This window comes from Buteo buteo, chromosome 18, assembly GCF_964188355.1.
Source record: "Buteo buteo chromosome 18, bButBut1.hap1.1, whole genome shotgun sequence".
Taxonomy (NCBI): Eukaryota; Metazoa; Chordata; class Aves; order Accipitriformes; family Accipitridae; genus Buteo; species Buteo buteo.
The window spans coordinates 1,591,039-1,605,755 of NC_134188.1; the positions used below are offsets into that span (position 1 = coordinate 1,591,039).

The following is a 14,717-nucleotide window of genomic DNA, read 5'->3' on the forward strand; positions in this document are numbered from 1 at the left end:
GATGGTTTGAGCAAATGAAACAGCAGACCTAAGAAAAATCCATTTTTCTTGGCACAAGCGTTGCTTTTGAGATACAGTTGCTGAATTGTGAGTTCTGGGATTGTTTAAACCTGAATAACACATTCTCATTGGAATTAGAAATTAAGTAAAACAACTGACATAATGTTTTTAACATGGAAACGGTGGTGGTATAATCTTGATCCTAAGATGTGGCCACTAAGTGGTATTCTGTATTTAACCTATAGAGAAGTGTTAGTGAAATGCCACAGCAAATGTTCTTGTTCTTTTCACTGAAGTGGGGTGTATGTGTGGATGTATACTGAGAAGGAAAAATGTAGATTAGTCTTTTTCTTTTTATGTGTGTGTGTGTGTGTGTGTATATATATACACACACACATATACTGCACCATAGATATATGTTATGTACCTTTAAAGTATTTACAAATCTAAATCTTGCATATATACATAATATACACACACACCCCCCACATATACTGCACCATATATATATGTTACGTACCTTTAAAGTATTTACAAATCTAAATCTTGCATATATACATAAGCACATGATCCTGTGCCAATGTAACAAAATAAGCTGTGAGCTGTAACCAAAGCAGGGTAAATAATTTCCGCCAAGGCCCCGTACTTGCAGTGGTTAGCCTTAGGTGCTTGTTCCAGTCAAGCACATGAACCGCTCTGAGAAGTTGCTGAGCAGATCCCCTACAGCTTTGCAGCATCAGGGTCCAGCTGTATAATCATTGGTTTAATACAAACTTCTGTAAGCTAAAGAGCATCCATAAGTCTTTCTGTATTTCCTCCTACTGTTTTACAGCTGGTCTGAATACATTTTTTTTCTTAATGGTCACACAATTATGAGTGGTTGAAACAAAGCTTGTGCTTGCTATTTTTTTGTTTTGTTTTTATTGGAAATCAATGAGAGAGACCACTTCTAAATTAGGTCTGTGTATCTATGCTATAAATAAACTTACTGTGCTTTGCTGTTCTGCAGACAACTGCAAATCTAGGAGGCTCCTAAATTAAAATAAATATGTTTGGAACACATGATCCTTTGATAATTCTAATATTTTTTTTCATATTTTTGTTTCTTTTATTTGTGAAGATTAATGTGCGATTTGTAGTATTTAGTTTTGTCTTGGTTGTAAAAAAGAATGGAAGTATCTACCTCCTTGATTTCATTTCAGAACATGTGAACTACCAGTTATGTGAACTGTATTGAACAACTGGGATCATTTTGGTTAGACCAGCGGGGTTTTTGTCGCTGTCAAACATGGGAGACACCAATTGCTAATTTGCCCATTGACACTGAATTTATTACTCCTTCAGTGATAGGTTTGTAGGTGAAAGAATCTGTCAGCCTTAATAAATTTGAATATTAGGCCTAGGATATTAATAATATGCCTTGCAAATGTTCCAGAGCACTAAAGTAGCTCGCTCATTGAAAAATACTAGTTTCCTGTCTCCCTCTAATCTTTTTTTTAATTTCATGATGTTTGAGCACTTCTGTTGGTTCAGAGTATGCAAAGTATTTGCACAAGGACAACCGAAGTAATTTATTACAAAGCTTAGGCTGCAGGGAAGCCAGTGGTTGGAATACCCAAAGACTTTTGAACAGTGGGCTTGACCCACTAAGTGGTAGTCCTGATTCTCACTGCCAACCTGTGACATCTATTCCTCTGAGTTGTTCTTAATTGCTTACTTGTTGGCTGCAGGTTGCCCTTCCAAAATGGTGCCTCTTGAGATCACGGTTGGAAAAAACAGTTTAGTGGGAGTGAATGGTCTAGAAGGTAGACTGGACTCAAATAGCACCTGAATATAACATGAGAGAAAGTAGAAAGTTGATGCATTTGTTCTTTTTTTTCCAGTAGCTCAGCTTTGACACCTCGTTTTCAGAGTTTTTACTGGATTTGAACAAACACTTTTTAATGTTTGCCTATTGCTAGCAGTTGGTTTCATGAGTGGCATTTCTATGGTGTCTAAAAGCCTAACTGATAAATTAGATTTTATGGAATGGCAAGAGAGTTAGCTGTAAAATGAACATGTAAACATAGCATGGTTTCATTCAAACCAATCATTTTTCTCACCCCAGAAAGTAGTCCTCTGTAAGTGCCATGTTTCTTAAACTTTTTATCTTCTTTTGTGCATCCCTTAGGTTGAACTTCAAGATGTCCTTTGGGAGAGATATGGAGCTGGAGCATTTTGATGAGCGTGATAAAGCGCAGCGATATGGCAGAGGGTCCCGGGTAAATGGTTTGCCCAGCCCTACTCACAGTGCCCACTGCAGCTTTTACCGAACCCGTACTCTACAGACCCTGAGCTCTGAGAAAAAAGCCAAGAAAGTTCGTTTCTATCGTAATGGAGACCGGTATTTCAAAGGGATTGTATATGCCATCTCCCCTGACCGGTTTCGATCCTTTGAAGCTCTCCTGGCTGATCTGACCCGAACTCTATCTGACAATGTGAATCTGCCCCAGGGAGTGAGAACAATCTACACAATTGATGGCTCCAAGAAGATTTCCTCCTTGGACCAACTAGTAGAAGGTCAGCAGTAAGATTTGGAGGTGTAAAGTTATGTTTGAGTTAGTGTTTGTTTGTCTAATCTGTTAAGTTTTCTGCAAATAGGTAATGGTATTGGTTTTTTTATTGATAAAGAAAGGATCTTCAATGGTATAACTAGAATTATGAATATCTTAAATTGTGCCATGAAATATTGTTGCCTTGCTACTTATTTCCCTCCTGTTGAAAGTGTCTAATCTTTCCCTTTCTGTTAACCTAGTGCTGATAGTCCTAGATCTTGAAGATTGCATCTGCTACTTCTTTTGAACTTGCATATTTAAAAATGCTAATGAGAGTTTAGTCAGTTAAACTTGACAAGGTCTGTGGTGCTGATGAAACCTACATGAAATACAGTTCTGAGGGATTTTTTTTTTTAAAGTCTGTCTGTACCTAGTGAAGAGCTCAAACTCTTCCCTACAAATAAATATGCCTTAAGTAAAATACTCTGCTTTCATGGAGTGGCATAAATGTAGGCAACCTGTTAAAAGAGTAATGTTGTAGCCATAGTTCAGCTGGGGTAGGCAGTAAACTTTTCTCCCCTGTAGCATTTCCCTTTTCCTCTTCCCCAGTCCTTTGGCATCCTTATGTTGTTTTTAAATAAGGCTGATGTACCTGCAGTATAAAGCATTACCAGTGATTTGGTCAGAACTGACCGGTCTTGGTCACCGTCAAACATCGGAGATGCCAGTTGCTAATTTGCCCATCAACACTGAATTTATCACTCCTTCAGTGATAGTTTTGTTGGCAAAAGAAGCTGTCAGCATTAATCAATTTGAATATTAGGCCTAGGATATTAATAACACCTTTTAGAAGTATTGCAAATCACTGAAGTAGCTTTTCCAACTTAAAGTGCTTCTGGCTTGCAGTGGGTTTCTTTTTGTGTGTGTAGGCAATAGCTCCTAGTATAAAACACCAGAATGTATAAGGTCGGAAAGCATTAACTAGCACATGGCCATAACTGAGGTTGTTTTGTATCTGTAAAGTTTAAATGCAGATTGTTAACTGTGTTCAAAGAAAGTAAAGGTGGAAAATTTTTTTCACTGTTGCTTCCATGCTGCCCCTGGCCCCAATGTGCCATGGGCAAGCCTGTAAAGCATTGATCTGCAGTCACTGGACAGCCAATTTAGAGTTGTAACAGAGATTGTAATTTCTTTGATTTCTGTTTCTGGGTGAGAGAACTTGTGGTGTCAGGATGTAATGAGAAGATCAGAAGAAGACTAATGTGGGGAGAGAAGAAGAAAAGGGTAGTTCATGCTGAATAAGGTTGCTTAAAGGAGCACATCTTTGCATAGCAGGTGTGCAGCCATCTCCGAGTTGTCACCTTTAGGTGTCATAGCAGAGGAAAGCTTTTAAGGAGAAGTTTTGAGAGAGGATATTCTTGATAATCCTCCTTGCATAGAAGGGAGAGTAGAAGACCACGTGAAGATGCTTTGAAAGAAAATTGAAGTGGTGGGATTGTCCATGTATGGTTTTTGGCGTTAGGACCATAGGTTTAGTGAAATGGAAAAGAAACTGGTCTTAAGATCAATGTTATGAATTCCAGGGCAGAGTTAGAACTGTATTTGTCAGGACAGTATTTAATTGGTGGAGAAAATCAATTTCTGGGAGGAAAGACCAATATTAATCAACATCTGTTTAAAAGCAGTGTTGTGCATTTTATTCTCAGTAGTAGTATAAATAATTGTACTTATTTGATTGGTATGCTCATCAAGAAGGAAGTATCATTGATGTTAGTGTTGATTTGCACAGTCTTTTGCTGCCAGTCAGAACCAGCTTTTGAAAATAAAAAACTGAATACAGAAATAAATTCAGCAACCTATAAGATTGTTTATTTTGGCAACCTAGAGAAGAATTATACCAGTTATAAATCAGTCAGTCAAAATGAATGACAGTACAAGAGCATAAGTTTATTTTAAAGAGCTTTGGGATTTTTTTTTTTTTTTTTTTAGTTCTGTGGTACTTTATTCCATACCTTTTCAATGAACACATCCTCCCTTCCTGTGCATAGTTCAAGTTGGACAGTCTTATTTGCTTGTGCCATAAACACTGTGGGATTTACAGAAGTCAGTCCGTGTATGCAAGTAGAGAGCTACATCCTTGTTCCACCTGAAAGGGGGCTTTTGTCTGTTTGTATACAACTACAAGGTGGGTTACTTTGCTCTGTTTCCCTTGTAGAGCTTCACTGTAGAGTACAGGTTCATATATTACTAGCTCAGTGACGGTTTTTATGTAAGCCCCTTCCACTCTTTACTGTACAAATTTATTAGAGTTTGGCTAGTCTGGTACAGCATTAATTAGCTTGAAGCTGTGCTTTGTGTTTAAGTAGCTGGAAAATCACTTGATTTTTGCCTCTTGCCAAATGACTTCGTGTTGAAACTATTGAAATATGAAGCATTGCTTTCCTTATGGTGAGACTATTCCCTTACTGTATGAATTCATTTAATAAGACTGTTATGAGTTTACAAATTTTTTTTTTCTTTTTTTTGAGAGGTGGGGCATTGATTTTTAGTGATTGCCTTGTAAGGTAAGTGTATAAGGCCTTGATTTGGTGTTGTTTTTTTGCCTTTATGCCTGTGAGGAAGTTACTGTGCTCTTACCTTCCTGGATGATACATGAAGACAGAGAAGTAACTAGCTCCTGAGGGAAACAAGACAGCAGCCACTGTCTTTCATCCCCGAGCTAAATACATAGAACTGCATGAAAGGTAGTCCCAAAGGCAAAAGATTGTAAAGGAGGTGTTTTACTTCAGTAATATTTAGTTCTGTCCTGCATACAATTCAGAGCTGGCATGGCTGTATGCTGGTGCTGTAGGTTATTTTGAGGTGCATGAACACATCTTCCCTTTGTTTGAAGCTAGTGACTTCCCTAGTCACTAGTTTTGGTGTTTGGTGTTTTTGTAGGTTTTTTGTTGAAGACTCGGCGCATGTGAGATTTGGTGGAATTTGATAACAAGGGGTATGTACTGTTCTGAAAAGTTTCACAGGCTCTGTAACTTCTCCTGTCACCCTAGAGAAAGGACAGAATGCTCTGGATTCAGGTTACCTTCTTTTTGTCAGACCTGATGTTCAGAACCCTCTTACCTTTAAAGAATGGCTTCCAAATGTGACATGACTATTCCCTAGGTATGACATGTAATCAAAGCATGTAGAAACAATAAAGGTGAAGTTGCTCTAAGGCTAAATTGTCTAGCTTTAAACAAAGTCTCAGGAAAGGACTAAATGCCTTTTGCTTTTCCAAAAGTATACCATCTTTAAAGCTGAAGGCAGAGGTGGACTGATGGGTCTTACCCCCAAAATTACTGTTGAACCCTGTAATAAGAACAGTAATAGATAGGAATGAGCAGGATAACTCTGAAACAAAGAGTATTATTTACAGTTTGGTTGTTTTTTGTTTGTTTTTTTTTTTGTTTTGTTTTTAGGGGTACTGCTATGTGGAACAAAGACCACAGAATCAATCCATAGCCAGAACTGCATCCCTTTCTCATTAATTTTTATTATAATATTACCTCAGAATCTTGGGTGTGAACCAGAATCAATTGTTTTAGGTTTCCACAATACCTGCCACAAAAGATGAACCCTGCAGCAGAGAACTGGCAGTCAAAGACAAACCAAAAACCCCAAACCACAAGGCTGAGAGTGTACTGGGAAACAATATTGTCACATGCCAATTTTGTGTGCACTGCCAAACTATTGTGAAGACTTGCATGTGTGCATGCACATTTTGCATAGGCATAGTGGCAAAAATAGTTTTAAAGAGTAATCTGAAAGAGAAAAATGAATGTCTCTCAAGGATTATCTTGGAGCTGCAATCCTCATTGAAGGAGCAGTTTGAAAGAGCGCTGGTGTACCAGTTTTAAAATCTGATAACAGCTGTAACTGGCTGATAACTCTTGGGAGATGTGAACCTCACTGCAGTGGCAGAGATGGTGGGTCCCATGAGGGAAGGCTCCTGCGAGTGGAGGCAGGCAGTTTGTTCGATGCAGCGGAGAAGCTGCCTGCCGGCGGAGGGTTCAGAAGGCTGTGTCTCCTTGCTAAAGTGGTGGGCTGTGATGGAGTTCCTGACTTTTTTTGTATGTGGGTCTTGCCACTCCCACTGTCACCTCATTCCTCTTATCTCAGCTTTTCCCTCTCCTACCTACTCTTTTCCCTCTCCTACTGCTGCTGCCTCCTTGACTCTGCCACCCGCTCCAGTGGTGCTGGTGAGAAGCCCAGCCAGGCCAGACCGTAGGAATTGATTGACGTGGTCTCTGATGCACTCTGGAGCTAATGCTCTTTCTTCTAAGTCGTGCCTACCTCAGCAGCTGGGAATTGGTGGGCTGGAAAGATTCGTATGCATATGTAATATGCTATCAAAATAATAATAGTAAAGTATCTGTTTAAATGTTTGTAGAGCTGCATCTATGTGGACATTTGTTTATAGGATTGAATTTACACTGGATATTTACCATGGACTTGATCCAGGGCTATCAAAGTTAGTGAAACTTGGACTGGATCCTGTGGCAGAAATGCCTGCAATCCTTATATTGTTTAATAAACAAATGGCTGAATAATCCTGTTGCATGAAATGGTAGAGGGTTGTTCTGGCACTGTTTATTTGATTATTTTATTTCATGAATTTGAGAAGATTCATCCATTAGCCATTTGAATCACATTGTGTCTTCCTTAACAACTTCTTGGAAGGTCCCATGGTTTCTTATTCTAGGTGCCTTCCCGTTCTTTTTTTAAAGCATGTACAATGCCTATCTTGATTGTAGCAAGACTGTGGAAATTTGGGGGGCCTGGGGGGGAGGAGGAAGTATGTCTTTATTTTTTCACTTGGCTTTTGATGAAGAAAAAAAAATAATTTTTAGTCTGAGCTGAGCAGAAAGAATGTCGTGTGAAAGAAGTCCTTTAAAAGGACTGAGGAGATCTGATTCAAAGTTTCTGGTGCATCTGAATGCTAGGTGAACATGGGTCGGTCAGATTTATTTCCTGTAGATGCTCCATCTCTCTTGCACTGTTGTGTTTTTTTCAGACACTGCAGAAAGACAAGGCAGCAGTAATGCAGTTTAAGTAGGTTATTGCTCTATTAACTAACACATTTGGGAGCTATCAGGTAGTAACTTATTTGGTTCAGGTCATCTTCGTTTTGCAACCTGCTCTGTGTGGTGAGGGACAGTCGGAATTCTTTGTCCTTTCCCCTGAGAGATTGCTCTTCTGCCTTTTGTATGTACAAAACCAAAAGGTGGAAGTGAAGAAGGGTGGCTGTGCCTGTTGCATGGGGTACTGGATGGTGCCAGTCCCTTCCCTGTTCTCACAGTCTGTTTCTTGCCCTATTCGCTGGGGAAACGGACCACAACGAATGATTGCTGCACCAAACATCGTCACTGCCAAAGTGTGCAAGTACTGCGGTTCCTTCACCTCTGGTGGGCTTGTAGATTAACTTTCCTTGCCTAGTACGTACTCTACTACAACGAGTCAACGCTACTTTCAATAAATTGGCAGTCCTGCCGCCCCCACAAAGAGGTGCTGGTTGTTCACTCTTGGCTTGCGTGATTCAAACAAGTTCTCTATTTCTTCTCCAGGGTTTTCACCTAAGACCAGCTGGCTTCTTCATGAAGCCATTTTAGGCCAAGTCGCCTTTAGCACAGAAAAGCAATGTAAATAATCCCCTTTAAGAGATAATGCCTTGATCATTCTTGTAGTGCAGCAAGCTGAAGGAGACAAACTAACTACTAATACCAATATGCCAAAGAGGGAATCAACACTTGTATCTGGAAAGCTCCAGTACTTACAGGCAGTGATTCAATGTCTCCTTAGCAGCCAGCTACCTTGTATACAGATATATTTTTTTAAATTACATTTTTAATACATGAAGCATGTCATGAAATTCTGTTGTGACCTATAAGAACTATCCTTCAGTGTTACATGGCTCTAGTGGTTAAGCTGCATTGAATTTTGACAGATGTGTAACTGCAGGTAGTAGGTTTGGGTTTTTTTTTCCTTTTTTTTTTTTCTTTTTTTTTTCCCCAAGCATACCCATGGCAGGAGGGATTGAAACTAGATGATCTTTAAGGTCCCTTCCAACCCAAACCATTCTAAGATAAACTGTGTTTGGGGATCTCTCCTTCTACATGATTAGCTTTCTGATTAGCTTCTCAGTGCTAAGATTTATTTTAATTGTTCCACATGGAATTTCCTGCAGTGTTGAACACTTGCATAACCTAAATTGTAGGATTACTGGTTCAGAACTGGCAAATAAGCATTGTGTATCCTTTTTTTGAAAGGTTGAAGTGGTGTGCATTTCATTTGCACTGTTGCTGTGAAGAAGTAGGAGGGCTGTCAGGAAAGCGATACTTTCTAAGATTTAGTAATGACTTTTTTCCTAGATGCCAGATATCCCAAAACAGCTGGGTGTCCCCATTTTTCTAATGGCTATTGATACTGTAATCAAGAGTCAAAATTTCATTAGTGACAGCCGACTGCACTGTGAAATGCTTGCTCCCCTCTCTTGGGAGGCTGCAGTCAAATAGACACTTTAAATGGCTCTTTTCTATGCTTTTGTTTAATCCAGTATCTCCCAAGATTTCTTCTTCAACACGTGTTCTGTTGCAAATCTAGTGTTTGGAGATTGTTACCTTCTTCCTCCAGCTGCCAGTTAGTCAAAGCTGATGTTTGTGGGCTGTATTTGTGCTTAGGCCTGACCCAGAGTAAGTGGTGATGGTGCTGGAGGTATATTTTCCTGGTGCTTAGGAGCTGGGAAAACCAACTTGCTGCTGGCATTGCCAGTCTGTAAGGCAGTTGTAGCCAAAGGTTACCAAAAATAAAAATGAAAAAAAAAAAAAAAAAAAAAGAAAATTGTGCCATCACCTAATAGTTTTGGTGAGGAAGCAGTGGTTAAGGCATAAGGTGGCTTTATTGGACTAGCAAGTCATACCCATTGTAAAACTTCTTTGCAGTCTTCTCTCCTTAAGATAACTGTGAAAAAAAAGAGAGGATGAAAATCTAGATGAAGGCTTTTTGTCCTTTTCTTTGAGATCTCCTTTGCATACCAACACCGTAGGCACTAAAGGATTAGGCTAGACATTGAAATGTCTGGCTGCTGTCAGGGTGGGTCCCACATTTCGGAAATTTAAGCTTGTATTTGAGTGTTTCTAGTGTTTTCAGTACTTAAGATTTGCTGGATGTCACCATAAAACAGGGTTTACTGATGTTAAGGTCAGATATAAGGTACTTTTAGGACACAGGGGTTTTGTGCATTTAGTTTTTGTTCTTACAGGCGTGGCCCTTAGGACCACCGTGAATGAGAACTGCAGTCCATGGCTAACATTCCTGAAGGTTTATAAGCCCCAGCACTTCACTTGAAGTATAAAAAGTCTAAAATAACAGCATTATGAGAGAGGTGTCTGTTTCTGTTTTCCTATATAAAATAGATTTTACTGGAGATACTTCATCTTAGAAGGCATTGGATACTCTACCTCCAAGACATTCTGTAGCTAAATATGAGCCTCGTCAAGGGGAAAAAATATATCTTGGTGCAAAAATTTTATTGATGTAATATAGTACTGTTGGAAATTAAGAAAGGGATGTTAAAACAATCCCATAACTTCAGGGATTGCATTGGTCTTTTTTATGGTAAAAGAAAACGAGTTTTGTAATGAAGAGCTGACATGTGCTGTTACATGCTACAAGGAATTCAGCTGACCTTTAAATATAGCTGATATTAAAAATCATGTGGAATGCTGTCCTTTCAAGAAGGATAACCAAAAGAGTTCTTAATAAACTAAATGTAAATCTTCTGGGTACAACGTGTATGGCCATTTGTTTATGCACCTCCCATTTGAGAAGTGAGTTTTGATATGAAGACTTGTTTTTAAATAATTCTTATTTCATGCAACTAAACTGAACAATTTCTCAGATAGCACTGAACCCGAATATCTGTTTTGTCTCTCTTCCCTCCCCTCAAAAAAAAAAAAAAAGAAAAAAAAAGGTTGCTGGTGAATTTTAAGTCTTAGAGCAAACACAAGTGGAGACAGGAATAAATTATGTTTAAAAATTTATAAGAGAGACTTCTGCAAAGTATTTTACAGAACAGGTATTTAATGTATTGAGTGCAGTCCTATTCATAGTAGGATCTTTTAATTTTTTTTTCCATACAAAATGCTATTAAAGTTTTTAGAAACGTGTTAATTTTGTGGATGTGGTGTTGTGGGTGCATTCTGACCTTGCAGTAATTGAGTAGCTAGTGCTAAAAATATTGGACAGGGACATGGATAAAAGAGAATATGTACTGTTTAATTACTCTTGGATCATTACTGTGGCTAAGCCTTTCTGTTCTGATGTTACCGTATCTCTCTCTCTCTCTCTCTCTTTCATATACATACAATGGATAAAAGGAAGAGTTTACCTTTGTCTCTTGTAAGGTTGGTGTAAGCATTCCATCTTAGATTCTTTTCTTAACACTTTAGATGTTACTGCAAAGTGCAGATTAACTTGAATTTACAGGATGACTAGTAAGCATTGGAATGTCTTACTTCATCTCCCACTCTGTATGTTTTTCTGCTTTAGAAGAATGCTTTTCTAAAAGAAAAAAAAAAAAAAAAGGAAAACCAAAAATCTTCTTATGGTTCTTGCTTGGTTTTATGCTATCATTGCATTTATCTTTTCTGGTCAGTGATCCGTCTTCACATGTTGCTCTGACTTCTTTGTCTTCTTTTGGAGTCCTTGCACTGCCTTTCTGATAATCACTGTACAGTGTGTTACTGTCTCGCCTTTGGAGCATCATGCCAGCAGACTTGAACCTCTCTTGCACCGGGGGCCTCATGTTGTGGTGGATCCCACTGCCCCCCATTTCTAACTGTGGTAACTCTTGTCTATTTGCTGGCATTCCTTGTGTGCTGTATTGTCTGTGGGATTGGGTTGGGTGCCCTGAAACCTTTAAAATTTGTGTCCAGAAGTAAAATTTAAATACTTCTTTTTCTTTTAATAATTGAACTGTGAGTCCTCTTTCCTTAGGGTAGGGATTGTTAGGAAAATCCTTGGTTCTTATGTGCTTTTTTGGCATAGGAGTTACATCACTAGGTTTTGTTCTGTTTTTATTTCAATACCTTGGGCTACACTGCTAACTGAAGGCCTCTGTGCTGTTAGCATACACTGAACTACTGAACCCAGAAGAATTAAAACATCTCAGATATTTTTGTGGTATTGTTCAGGATAGGATTTTGCATTACTTGTAATGGAGTTTAACCGCAGGCTGCCAGAAGGTGTGGTCTTGCTGGATGTGGTAGTGTTTTCTTTGGTATTTTTTTTTTCCAGCCAGAGAGTGAACTGGATCAGCTTGTCATTGCAAAATTAGTGTTGTCTTCGTTATGTTCAATCAGATCACTGAGCTGATCCAGCTCACCCAGTGTGACTGGCAGTGCAGTGGCTCAGTCCAGCTCAAGGGAGAGCTTGGGAGCACCCAAGCAGGTGCCTCTTTTGCAGCAGCCTGGATTGAGGTGTTAATCAACAGGGATGTGCTGGGGTTTTCTGGCTAATCCACTCCTTTCTTTAAAGTATGGTAAATTTGTTGTGAGGAGAACTCTGTAATTACTACACTTTACCTTCTTTCCTCCCCCATATTACATAGTGAGTCAGTAGAATAATACAGTGAGATTTCTTGCCTGTACGTATCCTGGGTTTATGCTACTTAAAGCTTTAAATAATCGAATATTAATGAATCTCCTATGACACTTTCATCCACCTTTTATAGAAAGTTATTTGTAACCTGTAGTTTTTGATAACATTTCATATTATTTCCTCTGAAGTGTATGGGGCCGCCTGTTTTGTTAGGAGTGGGCCATTTAGGCACGAAGGCTGGGGGACTACTGTGATAATGTGCTGGGGCTGGGCAGCTGATTAGATGTGAACACTACTTACTGACAGGAATGATCCCCACTGCAGATGGTGTTTTCTGTAAAGAAAACTGCTGCTTTCAAGGATTTTGTAACAGCATTTTCTGAATGGTTAGCTGGCAAGTGATCTTTAAAAGATATTTTATAGTCTGTAGCATCTGAGAAGGGAAGAGATCAATTCTTTATGCCCTGTAGATCAAGAATGATAAGAATAATGTTTAATAATTTGAGAAAGATTTGATTTGGTAGTTTTCTTTTTTTCTTTTTTTTCTTCTTTTTTTTTTTTTTCTTCTCCCCTCCTCCCCCTCCCATCTGACTTACTGGTCTGGCACTTTTGTTTCCGCAGGGGAAAGCTATGTATGTGGCTCCATAGAACCCTTCAAGAAACTGGAGTACACGAAGAATGTAAACCCAAACTGGTCAGTGAATGTTAAGACAACTTCTACTTCTCGTTCAGTGCCATCTCTTGCCACTGCTAAAGGAGGTACTCCAGATGCAAAAGAGAATAAGGATTTCATTAGGCCTAAACTAGTCACTATCATCAGGAGCGGAGTGAAACCAAGGAAAGCAGTCCGGATTCTGCTCAACAAGAAGACAGCACATTCATTTGAACAGGTTCTTACTGATATAACCGATGCCATCAAGCTGGATTCAGGGGTGGTTAAACGCTTATACACACTAGATGGAAAACAGGTAAGAATTTTCATGATGGTCATTCTCAGCATGAAGAAAATATAATTTTACAAAAGGAAAAGAATAGAACATTAGTAAAAAATTACTTTTCTCTAGAACATAGAATCAGCCCTTCCACTGCTTATATTGTATTTAAGATCTGTGAGCAGTTCAGGAACATATCATGAAGCATTACTTGGCCTCAGTGACGGTCTTGCCATTTATGATAAATAATAGCTCTAAATCTGTCAGTTGAAAGTGTGATGTGGTTTTGGCTCTGCATGCCGGAAACGTAGGATGAAGGGTGTCATTTTAAAGAAGCTCATTCTGTTAACTTGTTGCAGCTTTTTCTTGCAGCAGTTTTATGAGTCATTGTACTTGCCTTTCCATAAACTGTAAGAACAAACAGTGAGGACACATTCCACCATGATAAATGCAGGCCTACTGCTGTCCCGAATGACCAAATGATGAATCTTACTGCAGCTAGAATGGACTATGAAGAAGGTGCAAGCTTAGAAAATGAGTAAGCTTTTTCCTTTTGCAGGAAAACAGGTAGGGGTTTGTGTGGTGCCCACATTTATTGAGGAGTCTCTTGTAGGTTACATGTTATTTCTTCTATGAAATACCTTCAAGCAGTGTCTCCTTTTTGCTGACTTACTAAATTGCAGTAGGTTGAGATTTTTGAGAGGCTTATTATTGAACTTGGGGATGGAGGGACAAGAAGAAACATTAGAGAGTAATCCTACTTCTTTTTTGTCTTTCACTTTATTTGTAATTTATCTACGGACATGTATTAATTATAGCAAAACTGGAGAAGCTGTTAACCTGGTGAAGGGCAAGACTAATTTCAGCATGACCTGAATTGATTTAGAGCAATGATGACTCTAGAGAAATAAGGCAGATAGTTGCATTTACAGATGTAACTTATTAAACTGAAGAAATGATAGAGATATAAAATGTGGGCAGAAAGATGAGCAAACAGTCTCCCTGAGAAGCTAGAAGCTGCTAGAGACCAAGATAATTCTGCTGTAATATAACTGTGTTTTCCAGATTCTAGGCTCAATGATTCACAGATATACAGCTAACAGTGTAGCTATCAGGAGATGCTGCAAAACATGCTTGATACAGATAAATACTCAGTCAGCTGGACACAGTGGTGATCCTAACATGTATGCAGTTACTGGGGTTAATATGCAGGCATAGCTCTGGAAGCAGCTACAGCAGTACCCTCTGATCTCAGAGAGGGCTGGTTAATGGACAAGCCACTTATTCAGAGCACTGGTTCAAATCAGGGGCAAGCCTGGCTTGACCACAAGTCCCTTCCATCTGCTGTTTTGTATCAGTAGCCTTTGACACCAGTTACAGGCAGTAGTTCAGTTCCTGATGACTACATACATGCCTGTAATGATCCCATTACTGTGACTTTGTTGGGAACTTTGACCTGGAGCAAAAATGTGGATGTGAAGTTCTTTTTGCCTGCAGCAAAGGTAAAGTGTGTGTCTGGGGAAGCTCTCAACTCATGTCCTTCTTACCTTGCCTCGTGCTCCAGGGAGCACTGAGGATATTAAATTTGAGGAAGGAGTTGAGATTTTAAAGCTGC

General features: G+C 39.1%; 1 protein-coding gene across 2 annotated transcripts in view; it reads left to right on the plus strand.

Moving 5' to 3' along the window:
* Positions 1-14,717, plus strand: part of DCLK1 (doublecortin like kinase 1) — a 242,367-nt gene that overhangs the window by 1,276 nt on the left and 226,374 nt on the right. For both annotated transcript variants that reach the window (XM_075050574.1, XM_075050573.1), the window contains exons 2-3: positions 2,171-2,559; positions 12,792-13,138. In XM_075050574.1, the coding sequence (XP_074906675.1) occupies positions 2,184-2,559; positions 12,792-13,138 (723 nt within the window). In that variant the 5' untranslated portion in view covers positions 2,171-2,183. The remainder of the gene's footprint in view (positions 1-2,170; positions 2,560-12,791; positions 13,139-14,717) is intronic.